This window comes from Sorghum bicolor, chromosome 6 (assembly GCF_000003195.3).
Source record: "Sorghum bicolor cultivar BTx623 chromosome 6, Sorghum_bicolor_NCBIv3, whole genome shotgun sequence".
Lineage (NCBI taxonomy): Eukaryota > Viridiplantae > Streptophyta > Magnoliopsida > Poales > Poaceae > Sorghum > Sorghum bicolor.
The window spans coordinates 35,664,655-35,685,273 of NC_012875.2; the positions used below are offsets into that span (position 1 = coordinate 35,664,655).

The 20,619-nt window shown below is 48.5% G+C and overlaps 2 protein-coding genes across 2 annotated transcripts; one reads left to right on the forward strand and one right to left on the reverse strand.

Annotated features, from left to right (window-relative positions):
- LOC8070944 lies at nucleotides 1,972-13,466 on the reverse strand. The gene is made up of 12 exons (XM_002447635.2): nucleotides 13,308-13,466; nucleotides 13,107-13,194; nucleotides 12,907-12,970; nucleotides 12,456-12,557; nucleotides 12,305-12,369; nucleotides 5,997-6,086; nucleotides 5,862-5,923; nucleotides 4,183-4,393; nucleotides 4,005-4,060; nucleotides 3,690-3,797; nucleotides 3,113-3,296; nucleotides 1,972-2,415 (listed from the first exon to the last, which is right to left on the reverse strand). Exons 1-12 carry the CDS (start codon nucleotides 13,379-13,381, stop codon nucleotides 2,317-2,319), a joined length of 1,203 nt encoding a protein of 400 aa, XP_002447680.1. The 5' UTR covers nucleotides 13,382-13,466; the 3' UTR covers nucleotides 1,972-2,316.
- On the forward strand, nucleotides 13,459-20,347 carry LOC8070802 (violaxanthin de-epoxidase, chloroplastic). The gene is made up of 6 exons (XM_002446236.2): nucleotides 13,459-13,727; nucleotides 14,187-14,379; nucleotides 14,469-14,635; nucleotides 18,936-19,032; nucleotides 19,112-19,503; nucleotides 19,587-20,347. Exons 1-6 carry the CDS (start codon nucleotides 13,474-13,476, stop codon nucleotides 20,086-20,088), a joined length of 1,605 nt encoding a protein of 534 aa, XP_002446281.2. The 5' UTR covers nucleotides 13,459-13,473; the 3' UTR covers nucleotides 20,089-20,347.

The following is a 20,619-nucleotide window of genomic DNA, read 5'->3' on the forward strand; positions in this document are numbered from 1 at the left end:
GGTCGTTAACTTGACCAACCGACAGAAGATTCATAGACAACTGGGGTACAAAGAAAACATTAGGTACAGAGAAATGATTGTTGCAAAGTGAACCCTGATGAGTAATGTGACAAGAAGTACCATCAGCTGTCTGAATAGAAGTGCCATCAGTGACCGGCTTGCAGTCAACCAGCTGGGACTGATCAGATGTCACATGAAAAGAGGCTCCAGAATCAAGCACCTAAGATGAAGGAGCACTAACAGTCGAGGAGGCAGCAACAGAAACAGTACCACTAGCTAAACCTCTAGAAGTGGAACCAGTACCACAGCCACGACCACGAGCAGCACGCCGGGCACGGTACTCAGCTAACTTCTCTAGATGCTGAGAGAAACAATTGTCTGAAAGATGACCAGTCCTGCCACAATGCTTACAGGGTTCTACAGAAGTACTGTTGGGTGTACTAGTCCTTCGAGAAGCTGCCAACACACCAGGAGACACTGTAGAGGACAGGGACTTGAGACGAGTTTCTTCTGCAAGCAAGTCTAACTGAGCATTTGCCATAGTAAGATCAGAAGAACTGTGAAGTAATCGGGTACGGATGGAATCATACTCAGCTCGAACTCCCATGACAAATCTATAGGTGAAAAACTTCTCAATAAATTTATGTGCTGGACAAGAAGCAGTTGAACATTCAGGTACCATGGAAGTCAATGATCCCATCAATCGATCAAAAGCAAAATAGTACTCATCAATGGACATATCATTCTGCTCAATGACATGAGTTTGCTGCATAAGACTATGTAAAAGAGCTCCACTGTCTTGTACATAACTTTGCTTTAGATTTTCCCATATGGCCTTAGCAGTTTTGAACTTAGACTCATAATCAAAGATTGTTTAGTACTATTGACCATAGCAGCCATCACTTTGCCATCATTGATACCCCAATCTTTTACTGTAGTAGCATTACTACCATCCTCCTTAGGCTTAGGGGCATTATCAGTTAGATGACGCAGTAAACCATGACCTCGTAGTGCAGTTTCCACACAGAAAGCCCATTCAGGATAATTTGGACCCTCTAAAGTGATACGGATGACAATTGCATTGAACTGAGACTGAGACATGATTGAAAAAGACTGCTAACAGCTGACCAAAGATGAGGGAGGCAGCGATCTGTTACCACAGTGGTATAAGCAGCAGACGACCCCCTCTGTTTGCTAAACATGCAGGACCTCCTCTGCCAACAACAGGCGGAAAGAGCAGGGGAGGCAACATGCAAACAGAGCAGAGGAGTCGGCAGGCGGATGGAGCAGACGACGAACGGAAGTCCCGCGATGAACGAGTCGCGCAGAGTCGCGCAGAAGACCGGAGTCGCGTAGAGGACCCGCGACGAACGAGTTTCGCACCGCGGGATTGTGACCGCGACAGATGAGTCTCCGTGGCCACAAGATTGTGACCGCAAGTCACGATCCCCGCGATCACGATCTCCGGGTGCGTGAAGAGGACGCGGGCGGCGAGTCACGATCCCCGCGATCACGATCTCTGGGCGCGTGAAGAGGACTCGGGCGGACAGGTCTCCCCGTGCGCCGTGCGTGAAGAAGCCTTGGGGTGAGACGGCAACATGCCACCCACGCGGAAAGACGGGCGACGAGGGGACACGACGACGGGCCGCAGTAAGAAAAGGAGGATCCCAAGGAGAAATAACTGGATCGTGGGTCAGACTAATCTAATCCTAACCCTAATCCCATAGCTTTGGTACCATGTTACATACCTTCAGGATCACAAAGTGCAATGACTCCATAGCTTTGGTACCATGTTACGTATCACAAAGTGCAATGACTCCAGGGAGAGAGTCATATATATAGAGAGAGCCTCAGGGCTATATATAGATAGGGCCTATAGATGGGCCTATTGACTAGATCTTCATCATATACTTAACATACAGGACCTTTTACATCCATCCAACCAAACCCAATAGAGCAAAGAACAACCAATTCCTTGCATGTATACTTCATCACGAATATTCAAATTCCTAAATGATGCAAAAAGGATGAAGGCAAGTGATAAAAAGGATGAAGTCAAGTATATATGAACCATGCACGCACTGGTTAAATTTGCTATGGTTCAAACTTGGGAAACATATGAACTGACCAACAAAAGCTTCATAAGATTTTCTTTTCTGGCAATGCACCTTACTTTCAAAAATCAGCCTTACATGAGTAAAAATGACCGGTGATAGTCACTTCTGTACAAAGTGTGGAAGTGAAACATTGATCCACAAGCCAGCAGAGGTTGGCTGTCCTTTTTCCCCCAAAGCTTTTCCTGCCAACAGCATGATCCTAACAAGACTGCAGCTCTCGAATGAGAATCTCTTCAACAGCATCCACAAACTTTACCAGATGTTCGCGAACCTGCAGCTCCAATTCATTGGCCAGTTCCTAGCACCCAAAAGGACCCAGCATTAGTAGCAGTTTTTTTCCTTTTCTTTCAAAAAGTGAAAAAATGCATTAATGTAGCATGTATGCCTCCATTGCTCGACCTGAGGCAGTAATGCATGCCATTAGAAGATGGATGATATGATACACCAGTCTGAGTGCTGCCAAAACATTCAACTTTTCTATTTAGTAACTATGATGAGCCGAGATGCTCTACTACCTCATTCCAGAAGGCTGTTTGATACTGATCCATCTTCTATGTTCTATGCTAAAGGCCACGCTAACCCATACAAACACTTTAGCTTCAAATTTCATGCCACACAGTCAGTTGGGAAAAATATGTTCAACAGTCAGAAGAAATTTTGGTGGTATGCTAAAGGCCATGCTAACCTATACAACCACTTTAGCTTCAAATTTCATGCCAGTTGTTGGGAAAAATAGGTTCAGCAGTCAGCAGAAATTTTGGTGGTATGATCACCATAGAACTTTTATCCCAAACTGCAACAGATTACAAGGTCTCTGTCCAACAGCTAACATATTTCCATTCTAACAGATGTCAATGTAGGTCTACTGCCAATTTCGAATAAACTGGTATTTCAGAAAGAATTTCAACCACTTCAGAGGGGTTCAAAACACATTCTTGCATGCAATGTGCAATGAGTACAGGCATTGGTCCAGACCAGCAGCATCCACTTTTTACCTTGGTCTTGGAAAGCAGAGTTGAAGCAATATTTGTCGGACGGTCCCCCGAATTGTGGATTGAAATTACCTTCAGGCCGTATGAACAAAGAGGCCAATCTGAAGATATCTTGATGGATACATCAATCCCACGATCTAAGTGAGCAACAATCATCTCCTCTTTGTTAAAGTACTCAAAAGAATGCCTGAAAAAAAGAATGAAGTTTCTCCAAAAAGGTTAGCTTCAACACTAGGAGACCACATTAGGGAGCAAAGTGGGGTTATTTGGGCACTTTGAATGACCACCACATCAGCATTCAGCAAAGCAGTCACGGTGACAAACAGAACGAGATTGATGTAAAGAACAAAAAACAGCTCCCATAATAATTACTGATAAACAACAACAGAAGGCAAGGTTACATGATAAAAACTCAAGGAACAAGTTTAGAGAGCATGATTCCCTTGCAGTTAACAGCTTAAACAACAGTTATATTCACAACGTCCTAATAAAATATTGCGAACTTTTAAGAACAGTTTGATATAAAGATATTTCTAACTAATTACACTACAATGTATAAGCATATGGACAATCACATTACCTCGAACTATTAGCATCATTCAACAATGATCGTCTCAAAGCATTGATTATAGCCTGGTGTTGACATTGCTGAATAAGCCATTGTAAGGTTCCACAAGAAATGGCCTCTCTATAAAAACAGGCAAACACTTTTGTTTAGTACGAACACATAATCGAAGAAAGAACACAAGAGTAGTACAAACGTAGAATAAGACTGCACAATCATTTTTCTGACTTACATCTAAAAGAAACACGAGGAAAAGGAAATAACATTGAATCTGTACATAAAATAAGTTCCATGTCATCAACAGGAAAGCATGATATAAGAACTCCATACCTGGAGGACTCCATCCTCTCAACCAGTATATCTACAGACATGTCATCAGGAATGATCTGAAAATACCAAAAGATAAATAGCATATATGCAACAAAATTCCTTATAATTTAAAGGCGAAAACAATGCCATAGTAATAATAAAGCCAAAATACTGAGAGAAAAGTTCACTATAAGAGCACCTGTACTTTCTTTGGTTCCATATTTCTTTTATCAATTTCTATCAGTAGCTCATGGTCTGAAATAAACGAATCAATAGGACAATTAAATTTCTGTCCATAAATTTCACAGTCTGGTGCCTTCATGAACATCCTGAGATAGTTGTCTTTAAAGTCTAAGACCTTCGCTCCAAATGGCAATAACAAAGATTCAAGTTGAAACATTTCACCATCCCTGGATATAGAGGTTTAGGGATGTCAGAAGAAATTCATCGATCCATAGCATAGTAAACTCAAAACTGTTAACATAGGATACCTGTTGTCATTGCTCACAACAGTACCAGAAGGAAAAAAACATTGATTTAATGGAAATAGTTGTACACTTGCTGACTAATGGTAATAACAATAAGCAACTATGATGAGTAGAAGATGACAGAAATCTTTAATTTGCATGAACTGAAAACAGATCAATGATGCAACGGTATAGTTTGAAGGACATTGGACATTGAACATTACAAACAGAATAATTGATCATGAGTTCATGACTATATGAATATGTGCACAACAGAAAACCAGCGTTGAATTCACAAATTGATTCAGGCCTGCATATATGAGCATACTGTTGGGACTACAAGACCCCAATGTTTTCTAGTCGGCTGGTCGATCCTGGTCGACCTGGACCGACCAGGCGATTAATCGCGATTAATCAGTGACCAGGTCGATTAATCGACCCTGGTCGTCCAGGCATATCAGCTGGTCGACCTATATATATACCTCTATATATACACTATATTATACACAATAAAGGAAGCATTAAGACTGCATTAGTGTAAACCAACATTCCTCTTCATCTTCAACTTGTGCTGGCGCCTCTAGAACAGTCCTTGAACTCTTTTTGATGTAAACCAACATCTCCTTCTTAACTATTTCTAGAGAACTGGGACAACCAACAGCATCTCCATACCCCCCCCCCCCCCCCACATATCTGCCCAGTCAAAAAAGCACAAAAACAGAGCACATAACCTGGTCGTCCATGTCCTAATCGGACGATTAATCGCGATAAGTGGACGACTAATCGGACGACCAGGTTTCTGGTCGACCTGGTCGGGTCGAACCTCCTAATCGAGCACTCCTGACCGACCAGGACGATTAATCGCGATTAATCGGACGACCTGAAAACATTGCAAGACCCTGCAAAATATTTCAAATGCTGAAAGGATGGGTGTGAAGTAAAGATGAATAAAGACTCCAGAAAACAGTCTATTAACTTCTTAATCCCAATGCATTGATAGTGTTCCTAACTCAAGGACACATGTGGGAAAACAAGAACAATACAGCAGAAAAGTATTTTCTGAAACAGAGAACAGCAAAGTTTCATATTCTCTAAAATATCAGAAAGAAATTTAAACATGGTTTGAACATCACAAATATTGGATAGAATCAAAAAAAAATTAAAAAAAAAATGATCAAAGATGTCACAATTTTCATGATAGTGAACAAATACTGATAATTTTCAAGTAGCACCACCCTATAATATTCTCATCTATTAACATAGGTGTATAAGAAATTCAAGATGCACTACCATTCATAGTTTAGCATGTGTTAAAATGCTTCACTTAGAATTGATATATATAGATTAAAGGTGGACGATACCTTTAGTTCCTTGTGTTCAGTATAAAAAAGAACATAAGCAATATCATTACCTGTTTAGATGTTGTAAAACTTCAAGTTCCATCTTACTTTTTTCTATTTGGAGATCTTCCAACTACAAAATAAATCGAGTAAGTTCAATAGTGCTAGGAAAATAGAAACATGTCATTGTAAACATACAAACACACCTCACATATGTAGTCCTTGTCACCAATGCTTTGATTTCTGCATGAATTAGTTTGTAAGATAATCTGCTGATCCCCCTCGCCAGTCTTTTGCTGCAGCAGCAGGGTTGGCAATCGGTCAGCTCAGCTGACTCCTGTTGAGGTATGGCAATAGGCCATTATCCCTTGTACTAAATGTACTAGTAGAAGTATGGCAATAGGCCAACCTGGTAGTGGCATATATCAGCCATATAGGGACTAGTTGGGGCTGATATCAGCCATATTCTTGTGTACCTTATAGCTCATACAAGAGTTGTATATATACTCTAGTCATAGCAAAGGAAAACTCAGTTCAGAGCAACACTCTTTCAGAGTTTCAGACTTGTGCTGTGCTGTGCTAGTGTGCTCTGTCCTCACCCCCTTCTTCTACCTCTTCTGGTGAGCTAATTGCTCACATTTGCAGGGAGTCCAGGGGCCAACACAGTTGAGTCTGTGGTACGTCGGCCACCCTTGCTCCTGAGGAAGTATGGAGGAGAGTAGGGAGGCCGGCTGGGAAGGTCACGGCGACGGTGAGGAGGCGCCGTGATCAGAGAGATTCGCGTGGGGAGAAGGGAGGGCGACGGCTAGGGCTGGGTGACAACAGAATGACGGGAAACAGAGCTGGGGGCCCAAGGGGAGATAATCTCCAATCCCAGGCTTGCCCTTTCTTGTTACTCAAACCATTAGCCTTATAGGCATTGTTTACAAATTGATAAAAGACCCCCTTAAACAATTAACTAATTATCCCCACACACAAATAAGTAATTAAGATAAATTCTAGCCACTGCTATGGCGCCTCCTCTGATAGGTGCGCCCTACCATAACATCTCTCCCCTCCTTTGAAAACAGCTCGTCCTCGAGCTGGAAGGAGGGGTAGGACGCCCTGAACTCAACTGCGTCTTCCCAGGTTGCTTCTGTCGCCGGCAGTCCTCGCCACTGAACGAGCACGTGCCACACGCCACGCCGCAGGCTGGCCCGCAGGACGCGTTCTGGCTGAAGAAGTGGCCGCCCGTGGCGCATGGGCGGTAGGGCCGGGACCGTGGTCGGCGCCGGACCCCGGAACGGCTTCAGGACGCCGACATGGAAGACGTCATGGATACGGGATGCATCCGGAAGGCGTAGACGGTACGCGACGTCGCCGATGCGTTCCACCACTTGATATGGCCCAGCGTACTTGGGGCCAAGTTTGCTATTGCTGCCGGGCACGAGGGACTTGACAATTGACATGGCGATGCAGCAGCCTCAGCCATACCCAGTCCCCCACCGCGAACTCCAGCGTGCGGTGCTTGGCGTCGTAAAACCGACGCGCGTGGTCCTGTGCTTGCAGCAACCTGGAACGCACCTCCTGAAGAAACTCATCACGATCAGTGAACAGCTCATCCACCATCTCTGTCTGGGCGCGCCCAGGGGCGTAGGGCAGCAAGTCGGGCGGCGAACGGCCATAGACGACCATGAACGGAGAAGCCTGCAGAGCAGTATGGAACGCCGTGTTGTAGCAGTATTCCGCCCACAGCAGCCAGTCCAGCCAGTCGCGAGGACGATCCCCCGTGAGACAGCGGATGTACATGCCCAGCACCTGGTTGACGGCCTCGGATTGGCCATCAGTTTGCGGGTGGAAAGCCGTGCTCATGCGCAGCTTGACACCAGCCTGCTTGAAGAGATCCCGCCACACAGCGCCCGTGAACACAGGATCACGACCGCTGACAATCGACTCGGGGAAACCGTGGAGGCGCACGATGTCGCGGAAGAACGCGCGTGCGACCGACGCTGCTGTATATGGATGACCCAGCGGAATGAAGTGCGCGAACTTGGAGAAGCGATCCACGACGGTGAGGACAACACTCTTGCCATGCACCTTGGGCAGCGCCTCCACAAAGTCCAGGGATATGTCAGCCCAGACCTTGGAGGGCACCGGCAGAGGCTGGAGTAGGCCTGCAGGGTGCCGCGCCTCCGTCTTGTTGCGTTGGCAGGTGAGGCATGCCCAGATGTAGTCATGCACGATACGCCGGTCATGCTCCACGGCGAACTCGGTACGCAGCCGCTGGAGGGTGCGCTTAATGCCCTCATGGGCGCCAGTGTGCGCGAGCTGAAGGACGTCCTCCAAAATTGCAGAGTCCTCCGGAACGAAGACGCGCCCATTGTGGATGATGAGGCCCTCGCGGACCTGCCAGTCCGGGCCCTGCTCGCCCGCAGCCACCGCGTCGCGTCGCGCACGAAGGGCCGGAACCGTGTCCAGCTCGCGCCGGAGGTCGTCGAAGAGCTGGAACGCAGGAACCGACACCGCTACGAGCGCGGGCTGGGGGTCTAGCAAGGACGCCAAGAGGGCTGTCCCCATCCCGGCGAGACAGCGCATCGGCGGCGACGTTAAGGCGGCCTAGACGGTACTCCACCCTGAAATCATAGCCAAAAAGCTTGCTCACCCAGTGGTGCTGCGGGATGGTGGAGAGGCGCTGATCGAGCATGAACTTGAGCGCGTAGTGGTCCGTGCGCACGACGAACGGCCGCCCCCACACGTACGGGCGCCAGTGGCGAACAGCTTGCACCAGGCCGATCAGCTCCCGCTCATAGGCCGCCACTTTAAGGTGACGCGCGGCGAAGGGTCTGCTGAAGAAGGCGATCGGTCCGGCGCCTTGATGAAGAACTGCGCCGAAACCTGAGCCCGAGGCGTCGCAGTCGATGAAGAATTCCTTCGCGAAGTCTGGAAGGTGAAGGACCGGGGCTGAGGCGAGTGCGCGCTTGAGTGCAGCCAGCGTAGCCGCTGCCTCGTCGGTCCACTGGAACGCGTCCTTCCGCAGGAGGGCAGTAAGCGGCGCGGCAATCGTGTTGTAGTCCTTGATGAAGCGGCAGTAGTACCCGGCAAGGCCGAGAAACCCACGAAGGCCCCGTGCGGATCGTGGCTGCGGCCAGGACTGCACAGCCGCTACCTTGGTCTCATCCATGGCGAGACCTGCATGGGAAATCACATGGCCAAGGTACTGCACCGAGGGAGCGGCGAACGAACACTTGCTGCATTTAAGGTGCAGCCGATGTTCGCGTAAGACGTCGAGGACAGCGCGCAGCTGCTGCAGGTGTTCAGTCCATGAGGCGCTGAAAATCAGGATATCGTCGAAGAACACCAGCACACAGCGGCGGAGGAATGGCTTGAGCACGAAGTTCATAAGGGCCTGGAACGTCGATGGAGCGTTGGACAGTCCGAAAGACATGACCAAGAACTCAAAGTGGCCATGGTGCGTCCGGAACGCCGTCTTGGCCACGTCCTCGGGATGAACTCGGACTTGGTGATAGCCGGAGCGCAAGTCCAGCTTTGAGAAAATCCGAGCGCCATGAAGTTCGTCCAGCAGCTCCTCCACTACTGAAATTGGGAACTTATCTTTGACGGTGGCTGCGTTGAGCGCCCGGTAATCCACGCAGAAACGCCACGACCCATCGTGTTTGCGCACGAGCAGGACCGGTGCAGAGAACGGGGACATGCTCGGCCGGATGATCCCTTGTTTCAGCATGTCATCACATTGGCGCTCCAACTCGTCTTTCTGCATTTGCGGGTAGCGGTAGGGGCAGACTGCGATGGGCTCCGTTGCCGCGCGCAAGTGGATGCGGTGGTCACACGGGCGCGCAGGTGGCAGACCGGTGGGTGCTGCGAAGACGTCGGCATAGTCCTCCAGGAGGCGCTCCAGCAGCACCGGCTCCGCCTCTGTGGGAGGCAGCAGGAGGCCCGCGTGCACACGTCTAGGCGGAGAGGAGTCGCTGTGCGGCGAGCCCAGCCCCCGCCATAGCACGCGGCGGCCGCGGTGCGTGAAGGACAGGCTGAGGGCGTCGAAATCCCATAGGATCGGCCCAAGTGTGCGCAGCCAGGAAATTCCCAGCACCATGTCGTAGCAGTCCAGAGGAATGGAAAAGCAGTTGATGACGAAGTGTTCCTCGCCGATGCGAATAGGCACATCGCGGGCGAGACCCCGACAGGCGACGTGGTCGCCATTGGCCACCACCACGTGGGCGCCTTGGCTGGTGGCGACGCATAGACCAGCACGGTGCGCCGCCTGCATGCTGATGAAATTGTGCGTTGAGCCCGAGTCCAGTAGCGTGGTGAAGTGTTGCTCGCCGATCCGAATCCGCAGCTGCATGGTCTCCTCTGAACGAATCCCCGTGATGGCCCACAGGGAGATCATCGGGGCGTCCGGATCGAAGTCCGGCGCTGCAGGAGCAGCGGCCGGCGCTGCAGGAGCAGCGGGCGCCTCCGGGGGGGTGTTGTCGCCCGCGTCCTCCGTGACGTAGTCCGTGACCTCGAGGTAAAAGAGGCGAGCACATTTGTGGCTGCGCACATATGGCTCGTCACAGTTGTAGCATAGACCCTGCTGCCGACGTGTTGCCATCTCATCGGGGGTCAGGCGCTTGAACGGCCGTGACGGCGTCACGCTGGCCGTCGGGGGCGCCTGCGGAGGGGGCGCTCCGCCCCCAGGTGCTGGCAACGCTGGCAGGGCCGCCGGGCGCCGTGGGGAGCATGCTGGTGTCGCCGCCAGTGCCAGCAGGGACGAGTTGCGACGCTCGTAGACCCGAGCGAGGCGCATCGCCTGCTGCAGATCGCGTGGCTCATGCAGTTCATCCTCGGAGCGCAGGTGTTCCGGCAGTCCACCCGTGAAGAGACGCGCCTTATCGAGGGCGTCCAGGCGGGGAACATGGGCTGCACGCGACTGGAATGCGTCCATATAGTTCTCCAGCCCGGACGTGAATGGCAGGCGCGAAAGCTCCGCGAGGTGATTGGTGCTCAGTGGAGGGCCGAAGCGCTGTTGGCACAACAGGCGGAAATCGGCCCATGACGGACGACCAGCATCGCCTTCAAGGACCAGATACCACTGCAGCGCAGTCCCCGTGAGGTGGTACGAAGCCAACCAGACGCGGTCCTCCGGGCGAGTTTGCTGTCCGTAAAAGAATTGTTCGCACTTGTTCAGCCAACCCAGGGGGTCCTCCTTGCCGTCATAGGAGGGAAAAGATATCTTGTGGAAGCACGGCACTGCATTGCCGGCCGGGTTTGGGATGGCAGCGGTGGTGGGTGGGTTGAAAGACATGGTGGATGGTGGGATCGTGTAGATGGGGGTGGTGTAGTTGAAGGACTGCTGGGGGTATGGTGCACCTGCCAGGATAGTAGAGAGGGGTGGAACAGGCGATGGCGAGTGAGGGAAGGATATCTGGGTGATTGGGACGCCAGCCATGGAGACCTGCTGGGGTGGGATGGGGTTGGGCAGCGAGGTCTGCTGTGTCTGCGTGACGGGCGCGCCGAGGTTGAGGGCACCACCCGAGGAGGAGCCCAGGGACGGCGTGACCGCCGCCGGCGCTGGGAGGGCGGGGATGCCGCCATAGCCGGGCAGACCGTAGATCGGTGGTGCGCGCGGCGATGCAATGGCCGCGCTTTCCAGCGTGGTAACGCGGATGGACAGATCGCCAAGTTGTCGCTGCATGCCATAGATGGCGGAGGTCAGCTGGTTGAACGCTTCGGCGGCGGACAGCCCCTGCGCTGAGGGCTGGGAGGTGGTCGGCGGTTGCGTTGTGGTGAGCGCTGAGGTGGTGGTGATGATCGGTGGGATGGGTGCGGTGGTGGTGGGTGGTGCCGAGGACAATGGCGGCACGGGAGCAAATGGCGAGGCCAAGGTCGACATGGTCTCTGATACCAGGTTGGTACGTCGGCCACCCTTGCTCCTGAGGAAGAATGGAGGAGAGTAGGGAGGCCGGCTGGGAAGGTCACGGCGACGGTGAGGAGGCGCCGTGATCAGAGAGATTCGCGTGGGGAGAAGGGAGGGCGATGGCTAGGGCTGGGTGACAACAGAATGACGGGAAACAGAGCTGGGGGCCCAAGGGGAGATAATCTCCAATCCCAGGCTTGCCCTTTCTTGTTACTCAAACCATTAGCCTTATAGGCATTGTTTACAAATTGATAAAAGACCCCCTTAAACAATTAACTAATTATCCCCACAAACAAATAAGTAATTAAGATAAATTCTAGCCACTGCTATGGCGCCTCCTCTGATAGGTGCGCCCTACCATAACAGTCTGACAGCCCAAGAACAGAACTTTCATCAAAATGGTTCAAAGCCTACATCATGAGGGATGAAAGACTTCAAATGTCTTCATCTAAACTAAACTAATACTTTGGAAAAGAAGAGAAACTTCTAATTTGCGTAAGGATGCAAATCAACAAAATACAGTTTGAGGATTATAACAATCAGGGTCCATATTCAACTACTGTGGAAATATATTTTATAGACTACTTACAGTAAAGAAATAACAATTTAGCTACTTACCTTTGGACCAAGATTAGACAACAAAGACTCCAGCATTTCAATACCAACATCCACTTGAATCATGTCTAAATAATAACAAAGACTATTGATGAGTAACCCAGCAAACTTTTGGAGCTCAACAAAGGAAAACATTGCAAATAAATAAACCAACCATTGAATGTTGTCTCTGCAGCGACACTAATCTCACTAGATACCTTCTTATTCGCGTCCTCTGCCATGGCTACATCCTTTCTCAACATTTCCAGGTATGCATCTGAACACATAATGGTATTGTGAGTGATGCACTCGAAACAAATAACCGTTTGAAAGCAAAGAACCATCTTCAAAGTTGTACTGAGCGAAGAACCACCGCAGTAACAAACAAATTTCAAAATGAATGAATGATTAATATGTACATAAGAAGAATCTGTAAAGAAAATAAAGGAGACACTGCCATTTACAAGCTATAAACTCAGAGCTCATATTTGATGTTTCCTCTCCCCAGTTGTATTCAATTGAGTCCATTAAGCAAATCTGCAGCATGATGCTTATCGTTGCTACAGTGTACTTTGCATTACACGGAACAAGCAAGTGTTGAAAACAAATCACACAGCCATGCTTACCGAGATCATCAATTGAAGCTGCGGCAGTGGTAGAGTCCCACTCATCCATGGTTTTCTGAGGCACCTAAAACAGGGATCCCCGAAGAAGGGAAACGTAATAGAACACAAATCTAACAATTAGGCCACACTTACGGTAAACCAAAATGAAGCCTCGCCCTCGCATCTGACACAGAATCCACCATGGGTAGCGAGGACCTCACCTTGCACGGGGCGTCCAAACCCAGTGCCACCTCCGCCTGCTCCTCCTCCTCCCCTCCCCCCAGATGCCGCCGCAACTGCTCCAGCCGGCTGAAAGGAACACGCAAACAAAACAAAAGCGGAACAATGCAGATTGAGGAACCAGATCCACGGGAAGGAGGAACCCACCGAGCGGAGATGGGAAAGGAGGATCGTTGGCCCACCTCCGGATGGCAGACGCATCGAGGGGCGCCTCGTCGGGACCCTGCACCGGCACTAGGGCTTGCGCCTCCGCCATGGCCGTCTCTCTCTCTATCCCGCCCAGTAGACTAGAGAGAGATTTGGTTTTCGGAACGGAGGGGAGAGTAGGAAAGCGAGCACGTGAGACTGATGAACGTCTGGGATTCGTCCGGGCAAACCCGACCCATTCAGCTGGATCCGTTTGCGCTTAACGGGGCCCCGGTTTGGTCGGCCCGCGATAAGCAGGACTGCAGGAGCAGCCAGGCAGTGCCCTGCTGGCTGCTGCTCCGCGCCACACCTCTCCGCTTCATTCCTATCCGTCTCCCCCTGCTCTATCGTCGTCGTCCTCCTTCATCGGGGCGGGGGAGCGTCTCCACGGCGGCGCAGTGTGCAGAGCACCGCAGGTTCGCCTCTTGGTTTCCTCATCCCTTCCCCTCCTTTCCTGGTTCTCCATCCTGCGCGACCTTCTTGTTTCACATTCTTTCATTGTTCCAATTGCGCCTGCATTCAGGGCTACGTAACATCATTAGACTAAAGGTTTCGGGCGTGGTTCATCATGCTTCAAACTGAGAGTTTGGTGTCCCGGGTCAATCTTGGCGCATATTTTGGAGCTACTGATTGCGAGCATATAAACGCAGTAGAATTCATCTGCAGACACTTCTTGTCAGATGTCTCGTAGCAGATTGGTAGTGCAGTCTTCCAAAAAAAAAAAGCAAAAAGAGATGAGTCATGGCTGTAATCCATACACCCAAACTGAGAATGTACCCTATTGTTTATCTAGAGAAAGCCTGAAACATTTTCTGCAGATATTTCTGCTCGAGTTGGTTTGAGTTCTGTACTGAACTTCCCCTCTTGAACTGCAGATTCAGAGACATGATGATGTCGCGACAGTGCACAAACCGCATCTTTCTAAGTGGAGGTTCCAGCTTCCTCCATGGCCTCAAATCTAGAGTTTCATCCAGTGGGAGTCGTGGCACCGTCAGACTTAACTGGTGCTGCATGAGAGCCAATCTCTGGAGGACCAAGCGCCCTGGTTTCAAGGCTACTCCGTCTGAGGTAATACATGATTGCTCATTCGTTGCTACCAAGACGATTCACCTCTTGTTATACAACTAAGAACAGCAGGGTTTTCTCTCCTCCGGCAGATGATTGCAGTACTGCAAGCGTCAGATATTTTCAGTAGCATCAGGAAATGGAGCAAGTTGCAATTGGTTGCCATGACAGGGGTGATGGCATGTGTAGTTCTGGTAGTCCCTTCTGCTGATGCAATCGATGCTCTCAAGACATGCACTTGCCTACTAAAGGAATGCAGGTGACTCTTCATCATACTGTCAACACAGTTTTGACATTCTTGCCATGACTCATCATCATACTGTCTCCATATAAGGGCTGCTTGTTCCGGAACTAGCCTCGCCTGGCTAAGCAAGCCTTGCCTTGCCAACGCGGCCGAGTGTAATTCTCTCTCATAAAAACTAGTCAAAATTTTGTTCGCACAGACAGACCACGAGGTAAGCTCTCCTGGAATCCAAATGCTCATTCACCTCCGATTTCTGGCTCTACAAGGCAGCACATGAGGTCAGAGACGATGATGGCGAGGTGGAGCCCGTGGTGCATTTTGCTTTTTCTCGATCGGGTGATCAACCCATTTTTCATTAAGAGGAAAGATAACCAAATGTTACAAAGATGATACATAGGACAGTTATCCTTGGATTACCAATGTAATCCCACAGGTGCAAGCAAACAACAAGAGACACGATGGGGGACCCTCCACCTCAAAACCCTAACCGACTGAGCCTAATACATAAAGACAACACATTGGTAGCCAGCGGTGTAGTGAAGCTGCAGAGGCGACGAACAACCTCACTGCAAAGCATCCACCAAGGGCGCCAGTACGACCACAGCGGCAAAGCATACGCTAAAGAAGAGACCATGGTGGCAAAGCATCCACCAGGCGACGAACAACCTCACGGCAAAGCATCCACCAAGGGCGCTAGTACGACCACAGCGGCAAAGCATACGCTAAAGAAGAGACCATGGCGGCAAAGCATCCACCAGGCGATGAATAACCTCGACGGTAAAGCATCTGACAAGGGCGCCAGAATGACCACAACGGCAAAACATCTGCTACAGAAGAGACTACGGCGGCAAAGCATCCCCTGAATTGCAGCACAGCGGCAAAGCATTCGCTAGAACAACAACCATGAAAACGGAAAAGCATCCGCTGAGAGGAGAGACTAAAGCAACAATAGCGGCAAAGCATCCGCTAAATACATGCAAACGATTGCGGCAACACCAACAACTACTAGACAAACAAAGCGAACATTACCCTGAAGCACAACAAGGAGCAACTCTAGGCAAGGAAGCTGAAGGAGCGGAAGCACGGCAGCAGGAGCCCCCAATGATGCCTTGAAGAAGGGACATGACGTCCGCAGATGCCATCATCGTTGAAGAAGCACATGAGGACTTTCATCCTATGACCATCCCCAGCATGGTGAGCAGAAGCTTCAATCACGCCTTCAACAAGGAAAATAACATGGACAGGGTCACTGCCACTGGCCTAGAGCAAGTCCGGGCAAGGTGTTAACCCAAGCATGGTTTCTCAACACCACACAGCAGCCACACGCAGCTCGCCCACACAGTGAAGTCGGCAAGCCACAAGCTCGCAGTGAACCCGGGCCTGGTGCTAAGCCGCTGACGGTGCTGCACTGCTCTAGGCGGCCGAAGAAGGCTGTCACCTGCCGCGCGTGCACCAGGGGTTGATGGCGCGTAGGAAACTGGCACCGGACCCAAAGCGCTGGCCAACACCAGGATAGCCACCACCGGACACACACCTCCGCCGCATAAGGCAGATCTGGTGAGGGGGAGGACGAATCTGGCCTTGGGTGGAGGGGGGAGGGCAGGGGCGGATCTGGCTCGCCGGCCGGCCAACCCGCTGGAGTTACTCGGGCAGGGCAGGGTGGAGGAGGGGTGGGGATGGGAGGAAGAGGAGGATTGGGGAAGCGACAGGGGCCATCTTTTGGGTCTGCCGCCGCCGCATGCCAGGGGCAGCGGCGGCGGCCGGAGAAGAGCCGGGAGGGGGTGGGGGGCTGGTGCAGCGGCGCCCGACCGCCTGAGTTGCCCCGCAGGGGCGCTTGGGGCAGAGAGGCTGGTGCATTTTGCTATGACTTGTGCTGTCCATGGTTCAAAATTTTCAGCAAAATTTCAATGAAATTTCATGGATTTTGGTGATTTCAGGGCAGCTGGAAAAAATCTGAAATTTCGTATTACAATAATCCATGTGCTGTATAACTCTAGACTCATTTTTTCTACTCAATAGTTTTGTATTCTAATATTTTGTTTAGATATAAACATTTTAGAAAAAATCATGCTTCATTGTTTTTAGATCAAAGGCATTCACCCTGGCTTTCCTACACAAGCATTCTGCATGTCTTTTTTTTCCTGGACAAGCATTCACCACCTCAAAAAAAAAAGAAAAAAAAAACTCTGAACAGCTGGTTGGCGATCTTGTCCAACCCAAAACATCTATCAAATAAGACCACAGAAAAACTGCAATGGGGCATTGAAATAAAATGTGATCAGTTGTTTCAAGCCTATCACAAACTTTACAATTTTTAGGTATAGACCATTGCCTTTTCTTAAGATGAACACCAGACTGGATTCTATCTCAGCAGCCATCCAAAGGAAAATTTTCACTTTGGGAGGATGGTTACATTTCCACACGGCCATCATTTGTATATCCACAATTCCACCTGGAGTCATCAATTTGTATAGAGATCTTGTTGAATACTTTCAAGAACGCTCGAGTGCCTATTGTCAGTGCCCTCAGAAAGCTCTCTGCAGTTCATCCCACTCATCTCTCCTTGTCTCATCTGCAGAGTAAGTCTCTTCTAAACTGAATTAACCACTGCCAATTCACTCTTGCCTTTGCTACCTCCAAATCCGGCTTGTTATCTGAAGCAGCAGTAGAATTTGATTTTTAAAGGACCTGCTGTCCTCCTACCTCAATAGCTCTACCTCTCTGGTACCACTCTCGAATATCCAACAAAGAATCTCCAAAACTATGATCCTTTCCTAGTCTTGATTTGAAAAATACTATTCTGTCCCAGATATTTACTCAACAGTGAACAGAAAAGGCTATTATCTCACCTCTCCAATCTATCAATCCATTTAACCAGCAAACAAACATTCATAGTTCTAACAAACATTGAGCAGTATACTGCATGTTTAAGTCTCTAAAACATTCCAGCCAATTTTTAATTTTGGTAATTCCAGGGGTGGTTGAAAAAATTCAAATACCAAACTTGAAAATCCTGATGCTGTCCAACCTTATGCTAAGCACTTGCACCGAAGAGGCAAGGGGCATCTACATCACCGCCGGTGCATCAAGTCATGGCGGAACTTGGGGTGACGTGTAACAAGGGTCCTCATGGATGTCTCCCGGTCGATATGGATGCGACATGTGTCATATGTGGAGAAAGAGGCATAGAGGTGACGCATGTGAGCGTCCCATGGATCTTGCTATGTCATGCCTCAGTCAGAGACGAAGAAGTGGCTAGTGTAGTCGAGGCTAAAGTCGAAGTAGAAGCACATGAAGAGGACAAGCAGCAAGATGGAAACCGATCATCAGATCAGAAAACCAAAACAAATGCCAATTAACCACCAGCAATAGGGAAAACCGTGATCAACAAATTAGGAAAAGACACTGCTCTCAGCAAATATCTATATGGATGAACTTCAAATGGGCACGCTAGAGGGTGTCTGTACAGCGCGCCATGGAGGACAAACAACTAATAGGGTTTGTGGCCTAACATTAGAACCTAAACCTGTGATACCATACTGAAGACTAGAATTAGTTCAGTTGCCGATGTATTGCTTCATTCTCATTATTGAGTTGTATGGACTGATCAGTTTAATAAGGTAATAGAAAAAGGTGGACAATTGACTTGTACTTTAACCCCTCACATGTAGACTTTCATATTGGATCTCGAGAGATATAACAATATACTCTAACACCCATAGATGCTTAGAGCAACTCCAACAGCTTGGTTATTCTTGATGTGGAGGCTATTTTAGAATTTGCATAACAAATGGTAGACTCTAACAGATGTGCTATCTAGTTTTGTAAAGTTGGCTATTTCTTGATTTTCGCTGGCCATATATAGCCAACCACTGACACAAGCTATATGATTTTGTAAAATAGCAAGACTGTTGTGGATCTCTTCTTTTTTAAGAAGTTTTCTATTTTGCAAAATGGCTAAACAATAAAATTTGGCTACTAATTTTAGCCAGGCTCTTGGAGTTGCTCTTAGTCTTCCATTGTAGAATGCATCTTCCGTATTGCACTGCACTTTTTTTTTAATTCTACCATCATTTTGTCTGCCAGATTTCTCTGCTTCATGAACTGCAGTGACTGCACAGATGTCTCATTGTTCCATCCAGTGGTTTGCCTGAATTTATATTCACTACATAGCCAATATAGGTCAATAGGAAGTTAGTAACTACCTGAAACTAAGAGCTCCTCGTTCACAAGCTTGTCATCTTTCGGATGAGAGTAAACTTAGATTGTTTTACACATTTGTTAGCTGTTACTCAATTGTTTTTTCCTTTCTCAGAATAGAGCTGGCCAAATGCATAGCGAACCCGTCCTGTGCAGCAAACGTAGCATGCTTGAACACATGCAATAATCGACCTGATGAAACTGAATGCCAGGTTAATCCCATAAACCTTGAGCTAACTGAAATCTGCCAGAAAAATAAGCCTTTTATGCTCTGCTTTTATCATCCATCAGATCAAATGTGGAGACCTGTTTGAGAACAGTGTAGTCGATGAATTCAATGAATGTGCTGTTTCACGCAAGAAATGTGTTCCAAGAAAATCCGATGTCGGAGAGTTCCCAGTCCCTGATCCATCTGCCCTGGTTAAGGACTTCAATATGGCAGATTTTGATGGCAAATGGTACATTTCAAGTGGCTTAAACCCGACATTTGACACATTTGATTGCCAGCTTCACGAGTTTCATGTCCAGGGAGACAAACTAATCGCAAACATAACATGGAGAATCCGCACCCCAGACTCTGGTTTCTTTACCAGGTCAACCATTCAACGTTTCGTGCAGGACCCCTCACAGCCTGGCATACTCTATAACCATGACAATGAGTTCCTGCACTATCAAGATGACTGGTAAACCCTCTTAGAAATTCTTTTTCATTATTGTCAGATCGTCATGCCTCAGGTTTATCAACCTGATATTTGCTGACCTGTAGGTACATTATCTCATCCAAGGTTGAGAACAAGGATGATGACTACATATTTGTATACTACCGTGGTCGAAATGACGCATGGGATGGTTATGGTGGTTCTGTTTTGTACACAAGAAGTAAAACTGTACCTGAAACAATAATACCTGAGCTAGAAAGAGCTGCAAAAAGCATAGGTCGGGACTTCTCGACGTTCATCAGGACTGATAACACCTGTGGTCCTGAGCCACCTCTTGTGGAGAGAATCGAGAAGACTGTGGAGGAAGGAGAGAAGACCATCGTCAGGGAGGTGAAGGAGATTGAGGAGGAGGTTGAGGAGCTGGAGAAGGAGGAGGCATCATTGTTTCAAAAGCTGGCAGAAGGTCTCATGGAGGTGAAACAGGATTTGATGAACTTCTTGCAGGGGCTGAGCAAGGAGGAGATGGAGCTGTTGGATCAGCTGAACATGGAAGCGACTGAAGTTGAGAAAGTCTTCAGCCGTGCACTGCCATTGAGGAAGCTAAGGTAGCTCCAGCAGCAAAAGACTTGGAGAAAACAAGCCATCAAGTAATGACCGAAATAGATTCTATTTGCCACAGCAGTACCTACAGTGACAGATTGTTGCAGACAGAAAACATTTGAATTCTTTTTTCATTTTCATTTTCTTTTTATTTTTCTGTGGTCACAACATTTCCCAGGTTAGCCCTATCTGTAAAGCATCAAGTGACAATGTAACTTTTCTTCCCCAAAGAAAAAAACAAGTATATATTATGTTACTTTTCCTAATATTCTTGGTACTACACTATACAATCTCTTATATGAGAATTGTTTAATGTTATAGATTCATTTGCTATTTCATCTAAATTTAAGTCATTTCCCTATGTAAATTGCAAATATCAAAAGGAACTCGTATATTTGCATATGTCCTAATGCAGTAGGCGACCTCCACCCCCTGTTTCAGTTAAAAAAAACATAGCAACATATCTCCTAATTTCAGGGATTTTTTTTTTAAAGGAGGCTCTCTGGAAAAGTTGATTGTACTAAAAATGCTCTTCAGAAA